This window comes from Gymnoscopelus braueri (assembly GCF_963280865.1).
Source record: "Gymnoscopelus braueri genome assembly, chromosome: 6".
Classification (NCBI taxonomy): domain Eukaryota; kingdom Metazoa; phylum Chordata; class Actinopteri; order Myctophiformes; family Myctophidae; genus Gymnoscopelus; species Gymnoscopelus braueri.
In genome coordinates, this window is record NC_137607.1 from 27,076,499 (window position 1) to 27,095,906 (window position 19,408).

The 19,408-nt window shown below is 39.4% G+C and overlaps 1 protein-coding gene across 1 annotated transcript; it reads right to left on the reverse strand.

Moving 5' to 3' along the window:
* Positions 1-7,482: 7,482 nt before the first annotated feature.
* plvapb (plasmalemma vesicle associated protein b) lies at positions 7,483-14,929 on the reverse strand. Its single transcript, XM_080430876.1, has 8 exons — positions 14,442-14,929; positions 13,935-14,120; positions 13,374-13,470; positions 12,567-12,768; positions 12,057-12,276; positions 10,248-10,397; positions 9,582-9,722; positions 7,483-8,335 (listed from the first exon to the last, which is right to left on the reverse strand). Exons 1-8 carry the CDS (start codon positions 14,643-14,645, stop codon positions 8,216-8,218), a joined length of 1,320 nt encoding a protein of 439 aa, XP_080287002.1. The 5' UTR covers positions 14,646-14,929; the 3' UTR covers positions 7,483-8,215.
* Between the last annotated feature and the right edge of the window lie 4,479 nt (positions 14,930-19,408).

A 19,408-nucleotide genomic window follows, 5' to 3' on the forward strand; every position in this document is an offset into this window, starting at 1 on the left:
CCTTACATTCAATGGAATGTGGCAGTGCTGGGGCGTACAAAAGAGATACAGAGATTTCACTCAACAAATTCAGCATGCAGTAGGTCAGTGCATGGTTCCCACCCATCTGACCACTTAACACGGCAGACATTCAGCTGCTGTGTTAAGTGGTCAGATGTGTGGGCCACGTCACGTGCATTTTTCAGAGCAGAAACTCCAAGCTGCTCCCCATGAGGTTGGTGCCTTGTATGGTTTCCTCTGCCATCAGTGTGTGAATGTTAAGTACATTGTAAACCGCTTTGAACGGTAGGAACGACCGAAAGACGCAATTTAAATGCAGTCCATTTACTACCATTTACGATCTATGCCTGAATCGATACAGGCAGTAAAGAGTTAATGTCTGGAAACAATTACCCGTAGTAATCTGTTGTTTATGGGACAACAGCTTTATTGTCATGTCACAGTAGTTTTCGTGAGAAGAGAGGTAGCATAGAGCAGGAGAGGTAAAAGAAAAAACTGGATAGAAACGGATCAAATAATATCCAGTTTCTTTTCTTTTTTTTTAACCTTAATTATTGAAGCCACAGTACATTATACCGGCAGCCTGAACTATTGCTGTCTCAATTGGATGGTAATGGGAAATCCTCTTTTGTAGCACACTTAAATGGTTATGGATACTTTATACACATTATTATATTTTGATAAATTAAACTTCATAAATATATTCTGATGAATTAATCTTCATCCATATTAGGCCTATATATTCTAATAAATCAAATGTCATCAATATGATTATATTTTTCAGATAGTTTATTATATTCTGATAAATCAAACTCCATCTATATGATTATATTCTGATAAACCAAACTTGTTATAATATCTGGATGGTGTTGGCAGAAACCTTGTACAGTATCTCCATATTTCAACTTTTAAAAAAAAATCGTCAATTAATTCCCTACTTAGTCATACTACAGTGTCACACAAAGGTAGCAAAAATAGGCGATATACAAGCAAACGCTTGTAGATCTGCTATTTTTGCAAAATTATTTAAAGGTAGGGTAAGTGATATTTTTTGGTTAAAACAAAAAGTATTTTGTTAAAAGGTTAAAACACTATATTCTGATAGTAATCATTGCTATAGATTGTTTTTTCATTAACAGATGTCTCCCTGTCTCTCCAGGTCTTTAATAAACAGAAAATACATTTTCCGGTAGGTGTCAAAATCTCAGTGAATCAGGAGAAAGTACCCATTTCGAAGCTTAATTTGTGTAGTGTTCCAATTTTGTCTGCTCATTTCTTAGTGTCATGACTTCCAATTTCAATTGTTTAATCTGTATCCTGATTGAGTTCTCTGTCCTGGTTGGATAAAATTGGAAATGAAACTGAAACTGAAACGAAAATGCATTTTCTGTTTTATAAAGAGCTGGAGAGACAAGGAGACTCCTGTTACTGAACAAACACTCTATAGCAATGAGTACTATCAGAGTATAGAGCTATTTAACACTTATTTTAACCAAAGCAAATCACTTACCCTACCTTTAAGTGAATGTAAAAGTAGTTAAGTGTGCCTGTGGGTACTAATATTAGTATTAGTATTACTAGTATTAACACAAGCTTGTGTGACTAATAACTAAATGACTGTACATTGGATACTTTGTTTGGAACACACTCAACAAGGGTAACAGTTAACACCCAACAGCGACAATATACTGCACTATATATGTTTATATTCCGATGACTTCATATATAAATCATTCCCCACCTACTGTAATCTCATAACGTGTTCCACATAGCCTCAGTGCCCTGTGTCATGACTTGGACCATGTATGGCTGAGTGATGAGTGGTTGTTTAGCTCTGTGTGGTCGTGTTTCCTGTGGGTCTGATTCATGGATGTTCCGAGGAGAGTAGGAGGCCTTACATAAGTACATCACTGAGTCAGACACTTGATGGGGGATGTTGTTGGGGATATCATGGTTTACGTGCGAGGATCTACACTGTATTCACCTTAGTGTGTGTGTGTGTGTGTGTGTGTGTGTGTGTGTGTGTGTGTGTGTGTGTGTGTGTGTGTGTGTGTGTGTGTGTGTGTGTGTGTGTGTGTGTCCGTCCGTCCGTGTGTCCGTGTGTCCAGGTCCATACAGGGGATGAAAAACACTCCCAAGTTAAACAAAGGATTTCCTGAGAACAGGGGACAGACTCCCTCACCTGCAGTGAGGACATTTGTCAATGTTCTGAACCAGTCTGGTCTAGCCAGCCACCACAGATGTGTTCAACGCTGATGCCTTGTGGCAAACAGTGAGAGCTCTTGATTTCATCTGAATTTTAGCTCGTCAGTGCAGAAGGGTGCTTTCCTTCTCACAATTTCATGCTCATTAAGAGTCCAAGACTCGCAATATTGAAACCAAAAAGTTGCCACAATACCTACAGTATATTTGACTCTTGAGTTACGGCTTTTAGATCCAAAGCAATACAGCATGATTTCACTTTAACCAGTGGTATAGTTGAAGTGTACACATAGAATTGTGTTGGCATTTATTATTGCACTTGTACCCATTCTAAATCATAAATTATGAAAACTGACAGATGGCAGGTTATACAGATGATTATGAAGTGAAAGCCTTACTGTAATCCACTCTTACAAAACATTCATAAAATGTGTATACCATACATAGTTAGGAATACTCCAAAATAATTCTTCACCCACCACTGTATACTGTAAATATGTGTTCCCTTCAAGATGCTTATAACAGAAAGGTCAGGTCTGGGCATAAACTTTACAGCATGTGTTATCATATGTAGTGTACTGTATTTCAATGTCAACAATGTGTTGACATTGAAATACAGTACACTACAAATATTATTTGCAGAAGAATCCATACCACATTTCTGGCATTCATCATGGCATGATTCATTCTTAGCTGCCCGCCAGTGTCTCTCACCGAAAGTAGCAGATCTATTGCAAGGCGTTGTGGGCTTATAGATCTGTCATATTTGGTGCAAGACACGATGCGCAACCAAGTATAACTCAGGCTTGAGAGGGTTAAAGGAGAATTGTGAGAGCTGACTTTTTTCCCCTCTCTATATATTTCTCTTATCACTTGCGTGCTCTGCCTTGACTGAAATTGAGCAGGGTTCCAGACCTATGACCAAGTGTGCGTGTTTCACATCACATTTGTGCAAGTGCATGATTATCTTTAGGTTGTTTTTATGCACTGGTACTGCATTAGCCTGTGGAACAGTACATCCATGTGTATTTAGAAGCCCCAGGGATGGAGCTACATGGATATGTGATGATGTTTTTACCGCCAGATGAACAAATATATGGATTTGTCTGGATGTATGGATGTTCACCTCTTGTCATCTAGAGCGGTGGTTCTCAAGGTGGGGTCCGGGGACACCCAGGGGTCCTTGAAGGGGTTTCCAGGGGGTTCCCAGCAAAACTTGTTAATTTTGCATCAGTTCAATCACTGTGACCCTACACATTGGCCATGTGAAAATAGCCGATCTAGAAGCTTGCGAGCTTGTAGATCTGCTATGTTTAAAGAAATCAAGAAAAATATGGAGACATTTTGAAGCACAAATCTTCTAATGGGATCTCTGGCACAAAATATTTTCTGAAGGGGGTCCGTGACCAAATATATATACATTTTGGTGTCCTTGACATGAAAAAGTTTAAGAACTACTGATCTAGCGTGTGGTGGAAGCGTGACATTCGAACTACTGTGAAAACATAATCTTTATTAATAATCTCTATTTTAAAAGTATTTGGGTCATATTTAATATTCCTCTACTGCATGATTCAAGGTTTTTATTTCCATATTCATCCATTATGTCATGGTGTTACATAGACATACGTACATGTACACACATGAAACAGAAATGGCATCACACATTTAACAAAGCATCAGACCTAGTAGATACAAGATGTTTTATTTGTTTGTTTATTTGCACAATAGCAACAAAACACCATAATCAGCAACAACATAATAAAAGCAGAATGTGCAGGTGAGATTGAAAAACCCTGTGGGGTTTATAAAGTTAATCACACCTCATTTCACTACAACAATTACAATACAAATAGAAAATGAATGCGTAAAGGGCTGAATGAGCAGACCAGTCACTAAATGCAGCAATCCTGCAAAATCTCTTTTGCAACTTATAAAGTTTATGAAGTAAACTAATTAAGCTTCCCAAATGACATTGCAATATATACAGTATAAGATATGGATAAATTAAGCTATAATAAAGTGTTAAGTGTTAACTTCTGAACCAAACTACGGAATTTGCTGATAATACCAATAGCTTTGGATATTTTATAACAGACATGGCTAATATTGTTTCTCCAGACTTACTTCAAGAATTACTCCAATAAGTGCAGCGGATAAAAGCAATATTTTGGGAGAATCGTTCACTTGGTGATACAAGCGTGAAACTTGGTACAGATCATCTTTAGAGGTCATTTATCGATTTTTTTAATCGAGCCACTTGAAAATCAAAGATGGCGGCCATTTTTCAAGATGGCCGACATCTTAGTGGGCAGTTAAGTGATATGATGGTTTATTTGGTGATACAAGCATGAAAATTGTCATGAGCAGTCTCTGTGGGTCACTTGACAATAGGCCACCCACAGCTACTTGAAATTTCAAGATGGCGGCCATTTTTCAAGATGGCCAACACTTTAGTGGAGCAATTAAGTTATATAATGGTTTATTTGGTGATACAAGCATTAAATTTGGCATGAGCAGTCTCTAAGGGTTGCTTGACAAGAAAACACTCCCAGCCACTTTACATTTCTATTTTCAAGATGGCCGCCCCCTGGATCCTCAAAAGATACATTTTCTCATAGAAATTTATGTTTTTTTTTCTTTAAGGACGATTATACGATTATTATTATTATGCTAAAGAACAACTTTTAACACATCACAATATAGTTGTGTTGATTTGTTGATCATAGATAGATTAGATAAGAGTGAATATCTGCACTACCAGGGCACACTGGTGATAAATCACTGCTGTTAAACTCAGAGTGGGGTTCAATGTCAGCTAATTGAAAGTTGGTATCCCAAATGCTGTCTAATTTACCCCAAAACAGTTAGATAGCCGCACCTGAATTGACAGGTTGTGCCAGCACGGGAGAGCCGAGCCAAGGTTAATGGGGTTTTAGTTAACCGGATGGTGTACAGATCGCTCAGGATTTAAATGGCATTGGATGAACGATCGAACTAAGTGTAGGGTTAAGGCACGAACTTAGTTGTATCCCATACATCAAAGTGCTTGGTAAAAGGTGGTAAAAGGATAAACCCTCGGCCTCTGCCTATGCTGCAGACATGGCAGAAGCCATCATAACAGTTGTGAAAACTAACTGGGACAGATGTTTAATTTGTCAGCAGGTCACCAAGGAAAAACTCATTCAGCCGAGTTTATTCAACAGAGAGCACGATCGTACTGGTTATGATACCATTGCAAGAAATGTTCCATTATTTCATAAGATCAATGCTCTGCCTATCTTACTTAGTCCAACCCGACTAGATGAAGGTGATGGCATAGAAAGCACATCGACAAGAAACAGAGCAAAATATAATTCAAGCTGTAAACTTAGGTTCAACAACACAGAGCTGGAAAGGGCCCAAAAGAGAGCATCTACATCTGCTGAAGACACTGAAGATACCAAAGATATCCATGTCAAGAGGCCAAGAAGATCTAATGTATGACCGGTCCAGCGATGTCACAACTGTGAACGAGGCCAGGCTTGATCTCTTTGCCAGAAAGCAAAGACAATATGACTTGATCCCACCAACTCAAGCAGCACTCAAAGAGCATGCCAAACATGCTTCTTATGAGGCTGGATACGTGTGGGGACAGGCATTGAAGCGACATCCACAAATGCAGAGCCCATCTGACTGGGGATGGGTGGAACAGGACGAGAAGTGGAAAGTCTTCTGGACTCCACTTCCACCTATTGCGGAGAGTTGTTGGGAGTTGACCAAATGTGGGTGCTCCAAGGCATGTACTGGAAGGTGTAACTGCTTCAGATATGGACTCAGTTTCACATGCCTATGTAGTTTCCCCTGCTAGAACCTATTTGCATGTTTATTTTGCCAGAGTTATTCCCTGTTGTCCTCTGTGTTTTCAAGTGGAGGCCTATGGCTCGGCTTCCCCTCGTCACATCGACGCATCATGTTTTACTTTTTATCTAGTCTATTACTGTGTAATTTTCAGTTGTTACTTTGTAACATTCCTTCCACTGCCTTCCACTGCCATATCTAACAGTGAAGCACATTTTCAGTTTAGTTCCTTAGTATCGTTTGTCATGGTTCCGTGGCTATTGCCATTCAGTATTAGCCATTACTCATAATTTTGGAGCACTGTCCATTCAGCACCACAACTGTGCTTATCAGCACCACAACTGTGCTAATTTATTCATCTTATTTTTTGTTTCCCCACCCCTTAGTATTTATTTGACACATGTAATGGCTGTTAGTTTAAAAAAAACAAAATATATATATATATATATATATATATATATATATATATATATATATATATATATATATATATATATATATATATATATATATATCTCCTCCCTTGTGACTGTTACCTTGTCGTGGTAAGGGAGCTTGTTTAGGCCTACCTCAGTGAACCCTGAGAGCTATGCCGGTGGGAGGCAACTCCTGACAGGTCTTACCAAACTGGACAGGTCGTGGGCGAGGAGTCAGACAAAACACAGTCAAACAACCTCTCTTGACAGAGCTTTTTGAGGAACCCAATACATTTCTATGAGAAAAGGTATCATTTAAAGATTGACATCTTGAAATTTCAAGTGGCTGTGGGCGGTTTCTTGTCAAATGACCTTTTGAGACGGCTCATGGCAATTTTCATGCTTGTATCACCAACTAAATGATTTCTTAAGCTTAACTAGTCCACTAAGGTGGTGGCCATCTTGAAAAATGGCCGCCATCTTGACATTTCAAGTAGCTGTGGGTGGCTTATTGTCAAGTGACCCACAGAGACTGCTCATGCCAATTTTCATGCTTGTATCACCAAATGAACCATTATATAACTTAAATGCTCCACTAAAGTGTTGGCCATCTTGAAAAATGGCCGCCATCTTGAAATTTCAAGTAGCTGTGGGTGGCGTATTGTCAAGTGACCCACAGAGACTGCTCATGCCAATTTTCATGCTTGTATCACCAAATAAACCATCATATCACTTAACTGCCCACTAAGGTATCGGCCATCTTGAAAAATGGCCGCCATCTTGGATTTTTGAGTGGCTCGATTAAAAAAGTCAAAGAGTTGACCTAAAGGAATGTTCATGCCAATTTTCACGCTTGTATCACAAAGTGAACGATTGTTCCTACTATCCGCTCTACTACAAGGAAACCTTTTGATGAGACCTGAGTGATAGGATTATTTCCATAGACAGACAGGTGTTAGATTTACAATATCTTTTATTGTTTATTTGTTTTATTTGTATCTTTTAGTCATTGATTTTGTTTTTAATAAACACATACTAGGGCAAACATAAGGATGAGATAGATGAACATACAGTGTAAAGGTTTATTATTTTTCATGCATATAAGCAGAATTACATTTTTATTCAGTCATAAATTAGCAAAAACATTTAGCATTTTCAGCAATACTAATACCACACCCAAAAACCACAACTCTCTGAAAAACATCAGAATAAAAAATATTTACAGCAGTTTGATTAATGTTTTTACATTAAGATGAGAATAAATGATTCTAAAGATGTTCACAGCAAAATGTACTGCCATTTCTTTCCAGGGGAACTCAACTAAAATTAACTAACAATCATTAATTTAACAACCATTCCTCAGAGTTAAGCTGTATATGACATAACATAATACATCAATGAAAACACTATATACAGGTTGTGTTTGATAAAACACATGGCATCAAAAATATCTACAACACACTCCTTTCCATTTCATTACACATAGGAGAGCAAATAGTAATAATGACAAAAATAAGAGCAAGTAGATGATCAATATCTAAAAATATTAATCTCCACTGTAGAATGCATTCTGTACATAGTAAGAGTGTCTATTCCAGTGGTTCTTCTCAACCTTTTCTCAATCCGGACCCACTTGAAAATCTTGAAAGCATTCGTGGCCCACCCATGGGTCTCGTGCATTTTCAGAGCATCAATCAATCGATTGTGTTCCAGCTTGGATCAATAAAGCGTAGTACTGTGTACTTTGCGTTGGAATGTCAGTATACCGTTGGAGTTTTGCTAATGCCAGGTGCACCAATAGAAGGACCATAAGCCACAACTGATCTTCTCTGACGGGGAGGCTCAGCCTGCAAGGCGGCAGGCTGAGGAACGGCAGGCTAAAAAAAGAGAGAGAGAAATTAGAAGATGTTATCTGTCCTCACACACCTTCACTGCTTGGATGTAGTACATTCCAAATGCAACAATGCACATATTCCTAGAATCTGTGGGGTTTTCACTGGACATTTTGTGCCCTTATGACTCCTGACAAAAATATGCTTCTGGTTGTGGTTTCCTCTTGTTATCTTGCCTGTCCATCCCTTCCTCCTGCTGCCCTCCGATATCTCTGTTCTGCTGACTCCTCTGCACCTTTTCACTGTCACCAATGAGATCAATGGGACTCACTAGCATCGCAATATGATTATGAAGTATCTCCACAGTATGTGTGAATATGTGTACCTTTCACTACCGCAGTCCATTGCTGGTAGATGTGTGTTCTTAGTCAACTTGACAGGCTAACTAAGTGTCAACCACTTAAACCCTATATATACAGTACTTCGTTGACCAAGGTCCCCCAGAGGTCTATAATTGTTCCCCTCTTTTCCCTATACACCAAATCTCTTCGTAGAAAATAACAGATCACAAGGCATTGCGAGTGAGCTTGTAGATTAGCTTAAGTTATTCCTCATCTCTCCTAATGATTGCTTAATGCTTATTATCAATTCAACACACAAAAATAACATTGATGAATGAATGTTGAATGAATGTTTGGAGAGCCGAGGATTTTCATGCATTACGTGCAGTGGTATGTCATTTACTTAATTTCTTTGGGTCTTATCCTTATTTGGTAGCACTTTTATATTACCATGTCAGTTATAAAGTGTCTTTATACATAAAGACACTTTATAACTGACTAAGTATGGTACAGTAGTTATAGGGCCCAATCTTGCGCAGCACCTTATCCCTTATGCCGCAACGCATTAGGCATTTGTTATTATTTGGATTTCTTTTTTTAAATAGTGATAGTTGCCGATCAACAAGCTCACAGCACGTCGATGTAGACGCGGCTATTTTCATTATTTTAAAATGTTTTCAAAATAATAAAAAATGCCAAATAAGATTGTAAACAAAAAAATATATATGATTGTAAACATTTATGAGTGTTATGAAGCCTTATAAGTACATTATAATGCATTATAAATGCAATTATAAGGCATAATACACCCGACCTTTAAGTAAAGTAGAATTTTGAGGCTTAAAATGTATTTTCCCCTTCATTCTGTGTTTTAACGCTATGTTTCATCAGTTCATTTCCATGTTCTATACTCTATACATATATTCTATACATATATAAACATGTCTAACCTTGCAGTTGGTCAGTTTAGTGGTCAGCATCTGGGTGTTTTTTTTGACGGTCGCAAGTTCGTTCTCCCTCAGAGAGAGACGCTCTCCCTGGAGCCTCTTCTCCTCTCTCAGTCGGTTCTGCTCGATCAGCAAAGTTTCCACCTGAATGAAACATTAATTAAGTCATTTATCCAGGGAAGCAGTTAATATAGATAGATATATATATAGATAGATAGATAGATAGATTGGCAATTTCAGTATTATGTGAGCTAGAAAAGTCATTTCATTATGACCTCTCTGATTACGAGCAGATGGAATTTAGATAATAGATTTGTAGATAAGTCCTTTTAAAACCACACCCTAGGGTAACATTAAAACACACACACACGTTTGTATTACTGTACTAGTGAGGACATCAGGACATTTTACGACGTAAATGTTATGAACATTTTGCCATTCTTAACCCTAACCCTAAAGCCGAAAATAGACGATCTACAAGCTCACATGTTGCAGTTGTGAGCTTATATATCTGCTATTTTCAGTGTACAACAACCATGAAACAACCACTTCTCTAGTGAGGACCAAGAAAATAGGCCTCAAATTATTCAACTCAAATTCTACTATACTTGTGAGGACATATGGTATAGCAATACAAGTTACACACACACACACACACAGGTACTGTACCTGTTTGTCGTGTTTCTGCTGGTTGGTCTGCCGCAGCCTGCTGGACTCAGCTGCTGTCATGGTGCGGTTATGTGTACACAGCTGCAGGTCTTGGTTCAGATGTGAGTTCTGCACCTCCAGGCGACTGGACACTGACTGGATCTCTGCCACCTGGAAGAACAGAGTGGCAGGTGGATAAATGTTCTATACAGTGAATGGTTCTCAAACATTTTCATGTCAAGGAACCCCCTAAATTAATGTATTTGGCCGCAGATCCCTATCTGAAAATGTTTTGTGCCAGCGTTCAAATATTTGTAATAAATGCAAAACATTTCCAATTTTTTTCAAGATAAAAGAAAAGGCAGATCTACAACTTCCATATCGGCTATTTTCATATAGCCAATGTTAAAGTGGTTAAACTGATTTTGATGATTTTGATGCTACTGTATATTAGCTCATATACCTGGGGACCTCCTGGAACCCCCTCAAGGACCCCTGAGGGTCCCGGGACCCCACTTTGAGAACCCCTTGTTCTATACAAATAGTGCTCCAATAGGATATGTATTACAGTGTTTGTTAAAACCCCATTAACCCTAGTGTATTTAATCTGGGCATGTCAGGTCAACATTCACGATTATCTCACAACAAATCATATTGTGACGCGTTGTGAGCTTGTAGATTGGCTATTTTCTGCAAATAGATTTGGTAAAGAGGAGAAAAGGGAGGGGGCCAAGTATAGACCCTTGGGGGATGCCAGTCAACAAAGTATATAGGGTTTTTGTTGGTTAATGTTCTCTTTCCCCAACATATGCCTTGAAGGAGAACACCACAGCTTTATTTTAAGTTCCAAATGTATTGTCTAAATAAGACACATCTAACATACTGGGTGCAGGGCAGGCTGATGCTATTATGTTTTATATTATACCATTTTGGCTCAGTCAAATGAAGCCAAATATAGTGAAAGGTGTTCGAGTTAGATTTAGCTAGTTTAACATGTCGTGTTCTTATTGTTTAGCTTTGACTCATTTAGCCCATTTGAAAAATACTCATAAAGTGCATCAGGGAAATAAAAAATAAAATAAATTTGAACAGCATGGTGAAAACATACTGTATTCTAGGTCCAGCAAATGTTGACTTTTGTAGATACATGGAAGCTTATGTCTTATGAAGTAAAATTATTGCTTGAAATACTAAAAAAGACATAGCTGCGGACAGGAGTTTAATTTGGCCCTAATGGTACTGATTGTCTTGTACGTTGCTGTATCAGCAGTGGCACATGGTTCGCCCCAGCGGTGACCCTGCCGTCGCCTCAGAGGTCACCTGTCTCTTTAGCTAGACTAGATCATGAACAATGCTGAGGATGGACTTCCTCCCTGGAGAAGCTGGTTTCCCAGCCAATTTGCTCTCTGGAATATTCCATCAACTGTACAGGAAGGCTTCCTAGACATGAACCGCAGTAAACTTTCCTCGTGTTCTATTCTCAAACACGTTTAACCACTTTCACCTTGGCATCCCTAAAATTCCCAAAAAACGTTCATAAACTTTCAGAATTGTCAAAAATAGCAGATCTACAAGCTCACAATGAAGCGGTTTGAGTTTGCAGTTGAGTTAGTTATATTGTATTAGACTTAGTAAACTGGACCAGAGTTAGCTTTGTACTTGGACCGCTTTTGTCTGTCTGCACCAAATCTCTTCGCCAAAGATAGACGATCTTTTCATATTTTTGGCTAACGTCCCCCCCCAGAATATGGATGCTGTACCATGCACATTGGTCACAATAACGTTGTCGTTTTTTTGTTAGTTTTTTTCCACGCAGTATACATACGGTACCTTATTGCCCACGTTGTTCAAGTATTTCTGGAACTTGTCTTCCACGTCCCTGGAGAGGTTGGTGCAGCTGTTTCTGATCCTCTCCATCTGATCCTGCTGCTTCTCACAGGTGAGGTGAAAGGTGGGCTGGCTAGAAAACAGCTCGTTGATCCTGTCTAGGAAACCCGTGGTGACAATCTGGATACCCTCCAGAGACTTGGCAAAGTCCTCTTTACACTTCCTTGGATCAAAAATAATAATAAAATGCATATCACTATTTTGGAAAAACAATTCTAAAAACTTCTAAACATTTTAAAAATGTCCCAAACATTTCAAACAATTTCACTTTTTTTCCCCTCACAAATAGCAGAAATAGCTTGTAGATTGTGAGTTTGTAGATGGACGATTTTCGCTATTTGTCCTACAATGAAATACTGTATAATAGGGCTAAGACCAAATATAGTCTCTCTTTCTTTGACATAACACAATTTTTTTTACAGTGTGATCAAGGCACACAGACAAACAGGCTACCTGGTGTAGGTGTCCAGCTGCTCCTTCAGGTTGTTGTTGTCCCTGCGCAGGGTGATTACACTCTGATGGTGAGTGTCACGGTCTCTGAGGGCGTTGTCTCGGTCCTGGCTCAGGTACATGACTGTCTGGGTGAAGTTTGCCTCTATGAGCTTGATCATAGCTCTCTGCTGGTTGTTCAGACTTTGCAGAGTTAACATCTCACCTGTAGGGTACAGGGGAGAGAGTCAGTCAAATAGCCAGCCATCACTGGCTTAACATTTAATATTAAGACCTGAGGCAGATTCTACAAATGCCTTCTAAATGCAGCAGTTCTCAAACTTTTTCGTAATTCAAAATGATTCAACATTTTCAAGATTTAAATGTTCAAAAATAGCAGATGTACAAGCTCGCAGCACGGACACGAAGTGACGCGCTGTGAGCTTGTATAGCTGCTATTTTTGAGTAGCCAACTCTAAAATCTACAATGACACAGATGCTTTCCCGGTTTTAATGGGTTAACATTTAAGCTGGAGTCAGAGATCCGTTACGGCTTGGGGGAAATGTAATTGTATATTTTGGATTACATTAATCATCAGTACAGTAAGTGTTCATTGTAATAAGATAGTAGACAGTATTAGATCATAAATCACTGATTAACCACTTTAATGCCATCAACGATACAAGCTGTGATCTACAAGTTCACGACGCAACGTGTTGTGAGCTTGTAGTTCAGCTGTTTTTGAAATAATTCAGCAAGAGTTTGTGGTTAAATGGTTAAATACTACATTCAGCAAACATGATGTAAGTACTGATCATTAGAGTACATACTGCTGGTTGTAGCAGGCATTCGGATAGAGGGGGTAGCACAATTTAATGTTGGTGGGGTTCTTGTCAATGCCTGCTTCTTGTCAGCTTCACACTGGGTCTGGAATGAACAAAAACATCATTAACATCATTTTCATTTATTAAGTTCCAGTTCATTTAGAGTCATGGGTTATACTTATACAATAGTACAACTCTTAAGAAACAAAATAATATGATCCCTAAAAGAATGCTTAAAGGGGTATTCAACTTTAAAACACTTCTGGGGTCATTTAAACGTCTACTCTGGCTTTTGTGTGCACCCCAGACAGTTTTTAAGTTGCTTGATTCAATATTTAGACATTTGATATTTGATATAAACCCATTGAACTGTTAACGATGTTAGACTCACTGAAAACCCACATTCCTGCTCCTGGTGACTTATATTGTCTATTGTCTCTAAAGCATGAGGCGCCCTTCACTCAACAAAACAAATAAGCACTGTTAAAATATTTTAATGAATCTCTAAGGCCATCAAATGAATGCAAATATCAATCCAATATTGACAACCCAGCAATATCTACTCACCATTTTCTTCTGCAAAGCTAGGAGCTCATGGGTGGTGATATTGGCTGCGGTCTTAAGCGTGTCCAGCTCTTTCTGCACGGCTGCCTTCTCTCCTGTGCGAGCTCCCAGCTGCGCTCCCAGGTCCGCTTTCTCCTTCCTCAGCTTAATGTTGTTCTCACTCATCCTGTTATAGGTCTGCTCCAGCTCCTACATGATGACAAGAATGTGTATGCTCATCACTGTGTTTGTATTATACATTTGCATCACACTTTCAGTTAGATAACAGAAAAAGATAAAGGCTAAGATGGGGGTATACAACCAAATCAACAAACATCTTCCAGTCACAATGATGATAAAGATCATATGGAAGTGAGTCATTCATAATGATGTCAAGATGTGTTTTAAAATATCAGACAAACTGGAATACAATATGTTGTTGTTTCTTTCTGGGAGTTTTTCTTAAGTTTAGTCAGGAAGAATATACTTTGTCATAAAGAGTCAAAAACGTATATGGTCCAAATGACTGACCTGGAGCCTCTTCTCCTCAGCAGCCCTCTCTGGTTGTCCGTACACCAGGAACAGCACCAGGCTGACAATGATCAGAGACTGGATGAGAGAGGAGAAGAAAAAGACGATCCTCATGTAGTAACCGCAGCTCTTCCCTCTGGGCTTGTGCAGGGGTTCTCTCGCGTCCAGGCCAAACTTGGCCCGGGAATAGCTGTGGCTGTACATGGCTGTTGGGGGCGAAATGGTGGCGGATGAAGGGAAGCAAAATAGTAAAAAATAAATAAATAAACAAGCACGTGAAGTTCCTCGGCTGTCGAAACCTGGGAAGTTTCCTTCAAGTGTGATTTTCTGTCCTTGCTGTTTTACTCAGACGGTGTTGAAGCTTGAAGATGGTGACTGAAAATCTCAACTGAAAAAACAACCTAAAAGGTGCTTGTTTTCCCCTCTTTTCTGGCGTTCCCAGGGACTTCGTCCGTCCTACAAAGTGACTAATATAGAGACAGCAGTGATGACATGTGAGGATGGATGTAAACACTGACCCTTAGGTGGGCCATGTTTATAAGTTGTGCTGGAGGCACACTTCCTATGCAGCAGGCCCACCCTGCCTCCCATCCAATCCCATCCCACCCCTGCCTCCCTCCCCTTGTCCCTACGCTGTCACAAAAAGCTCTCCTTTACAAGCCCCCCCCCCCCCCCCCCACACACACACACACACACACACACACAAACTTGAACTCACTGCTAGATATGTCTTGAAATAAAAAAAAACATGTAGATTGACCTTCACTCTCACAGTGGAGAAAAAACATGTACTCTATATGTTTCATGAGCAATGCACTATATGATACTGTTCCGCTTACAGTGCTTTATCTTATCTTATGAACTTCAAATAATGGGCTACCATCAATTAACCACATGAACCCTTGCGTCCCTATTCTGGGGCGATCATTCAGCAAAAATGAGAGATCTTGCAGATCTTGTAGAGCTTGTAGATCGGCTGTTTTCGGTGAAGAGATTTGTTGTAGAGAGAAAAAAGGAGGGGGCCTATTATAGACCTCTGAGGGACACCGGTCAAAAACATATGTGGGGTTTTAGTGGATAAATTGTACAGTGTCACATACTCAATGTGACTCAAATATGACAGAATGTCAGATTCCCCCCCCAGGCCCCACCAATTATGTTTTGTATATACGTGACATAAAAGTGCCCAGGAAAGATCATTCCCTTAGAGGTAAGACAAATATAGCTGCAGCAGAAACACTGAATTCCTGATCACATTCCATTGGCAGTGAATGGACAATGTTGTGCACGTATATTTGAGGAGAAAAGGGGAGAAAACCTCCCCACCATATCCTGTCCCAAGTAAGCACGGAAAGGAGGCATCACAGCGGAGGAGTGAAAGAGGCAAACAATGGGGAGCTGTCATTCTTTTGGGACAACGGAATAACAAATATTCCCTGCAGTACAGGAGGCAACAGACACATTTGACCCCCCCCCCCCCCCCCCACACACACACACACACACACACACACACACACACTCCCACCCATGCTGTTGTTTGTGGTGATGACGTTAGGAGCAACCAGGTCCGTCTAGGAGGAGTCTGAAAGGGGAGAATCCTCTGAGCCCAGCGTTTTCCTGCTCCCCATTGTCTCCCTGCCAACCTGTCCTCTCCGGAAAGCCTAATTTATGAACATAATAACCATTGTTTGACGTAGATGCCAGTGACTAGTAGTAGTAGTAGCTTCATTTAAGACAGTTAATTTACATGCTTGCTTTGAACACAATGGCTGGCAGAGATATGTGCTCTGCAGAGCACAGTTTAAAGTTTTTTTCTTATTATGGCTCCTATTGATAATTTTGATAAGTAACCAATAGAATAATTATGTTTTATGCATTGTGTGGTGTTGTGTTGTGTTGTTTTGTGTTGTGTTTGGTTTCCATTGTCAAATGGCCTTTCCACGATGTAAATGTTGACATTTTATTGTCATGCTCTTAATGTTTTTACCAGGGACATGCAGAGAAAATTAGAGGGGCAGGGGCCCTAATATAATACTAATATAATTAGTATCATGGTCAGTATCGTCCGTCCGTCTCTCTCATCCATAATAACATCCATAAGGCACAAGGAAAACTGCAATGAAATGAGGAGCATGGTGGCTCACAGTGTTAAGACACTTTCTGCATGTTCCCAAAGTCCTGGGTTCAAATCCCGCCAAGGGTGGCCTAGTCTTTACTGCCAACTATGTTTTGAAGACTAACATCCATAATAACAGTTAAGACACAAGAAAAAGTGTGATGAAACAGTGGCTCACTGTGTTAAAAAGCTTCTTACTGTACATGTTCCCCAGGCCCTGGGTTCAAATCCCACCAAGGATGATATAGTTTCATTTTAAAGATTATAATTGGCGTAAATGTGTGTAATTGTTTTCAATTTTACCTTTTTCTTCAATAAACTCCTGCCAATGAAGATGGTTTTAAACAATAATCTAAATCTCAGTTATGTCATAATGAACCCTGATCTGTAGATTCAGTCATTCTGTCAGGGGGAGAGGCATTTGCTGTGAATTTTCATCTTTTGACCTGCCACCTCCTTCAACCTCAAATATGACCTTGAACATCTCAGTGGTGTGAAAGGTCTGGTGGCACAAGAGTAAAGGTGAGGTTTCACAATCTGAAGGCTGGGGCTTTGAATCTTGGTCCAGGAGTGTCTTTGTAAGGCAAGGAGCATGGAGGCAGCCCCCTCTACCTCCCTTGAATGAATGGGAATGACCGACCTGGTTGGATGCATATCAATGGTCCATTGTGTGAGCTGCTAAGTAGGTGTCAGATGTTCTGAAGCAGTCAAAAGAGTTGGATAACAGTGGCTGATGGATTAATGAACTCATTAAATTACAGTCTTTAACACTAACGGTTTGAAAGAAAAAAAATTGGGGGGGCCCTTTTTCGGCCGCACGGCTTGTCTGCTGCGGGGGTTGCTGTGTCAGTCTTTTTTTACCAAAAAATGCATGCAGAGAGGTCTGCTTCCTTTTCATTTTAACTCACTGTTCACAAGTAAATAAAACAGCCTGTCTGCTATAGAACACCGAAGTCCTGACGTGACTCGTTCATCCCCAGGTTTGCGGAAGTAATTTCTCTATGGAGAATAACATTGGGTCATCTTAGAATCGTCTCATATAAGAATTGTGGTCCAAAAATAAACACCGCGTGTCGGCGTTATTGTCAGGGAGGAGGTTCTTTATCGTTTATGATAGTCAGTCACTTATATTTGATACAGTCTGTTTCTGGCGAAAATGTAACTAATTCGGCGGAAGTAACATTATCGTTTTCTCACCGTCAGTTGATGCTTCATATCCATAAGAGTCAACACGCCGGGGTCATTTGTTTATTTTTGGAACACAGTTCTTATTTGACGCGATATTAAACACGTCTATGGGATTCAGAACGGGGGTGGAAAACTGCGAACCAGGTAGACAAACAAAGGATGTGTAAATGACGTCAGACTTCGGCGGTCTATTGAAAAAACGCGCCTCTGCTGCTTGCTAATTAACAATAATGCATTGCACCTGTGTTGAACCTGGGATTCCCAGGCTGGGCCTGGGAATATACCATTTGACAAGATAGGGGAGATAGTCCTGTAGCAAGCCCTCAAAAAAGGCCTTAGTTTTTGAGATACCCCCACCCGAGTTAGAACAAAACACAACCATGTTTTTTCTTATCTTTAGGGTCTCCCATTAATGAAATGGATTGTTGTGACATTTTATTTTGGGTCAAAATTTGTTTTTTTGGCTATTCTTTAGAACTACCTCAATCTCTGAAAAAGGCAAATCCGAATATGGCAAAGGTGAACAAAAATGCTATAACTTGAGAATGCTCACTCTTATCTTCATCAAATTTGCTGAGGTATGAACCAGGTGTCTACCCTACATCACCAAAGAGTCAGAATGTAATTTACCTAAATAAATACTGAAATATAGTCCTTTAAACATACTTTTAGTTTAGACGGAAATGGTACTTTTGTAGTGTGGACTACTCTACTTTCCCTCATTTAGAAAAAAAAACATATATTTATGTCAAATAAGCTGTTACTGCATAGCCTAAGATGCTATTAAACAATTACCAGTGGTTGTGTAGAGAGATCTAGTACAGTGTTATTGCAAATTAGACTTCTTTAGATATATAATCCTTCTCTGGAAATAAAACATTATTAAAATGTTGGAATAACACTTTACTTTTAGTCCTTTATATATACCAAATAAAAGTCAAAATCAAATTAAAAGTCAAATTCCTTCTCAGTTGGCATTGTTTAACCCTCCCTGAATATCTATTGTTGTGATTTTGGGGCAACATTTGGGGCTATGTTGAGGCAATTATGTAAGTACAGCACCATATTCAATCACACTCACACATGATTGCTGTGTGTGGCAGGGGCAACATGAAGCCATGTCATGTCATTAATGTCATGTCAGCCATGTCATTAATTCATGGAAATATGAATTTATGATTTCAGCAGTAAGAACTTTTTATATACACATCCAAACCAAAGGTGCATAGATTCATTCATTTTGTTGAGAATTGCAGGCCTCAACACAGAGAAGCATTACACAAATGCAATACTGTGATTACTGTTTCTTTAAGCAGTAAATTGAAGTCAATTAAGTTCAACCAATGAGAGCAGGGGAAGGACTGTGGCTTCACAATTCTATCCAAAAACTCTCACATGGCTTTCCAGGGGGAGAAATGTGCACTGTGCCATAAAGTAAAGAAACCACCAATCAAAAGACCGATAACAGGTAACACAAATGTCTACACAAATGTAATACTATGGTATTCCTTCATTTGATACATTTAGATTGTAGAATATGTTGTGTTGTATTACTTTTATATCACCAATCAGCTATCTGAAGCAATGACAGAAGTTAGCATACATGCATAACAGTAACAGATCTTTAAGAGCTTAAATTTGAGGCCTATTTCATGTTACCAAG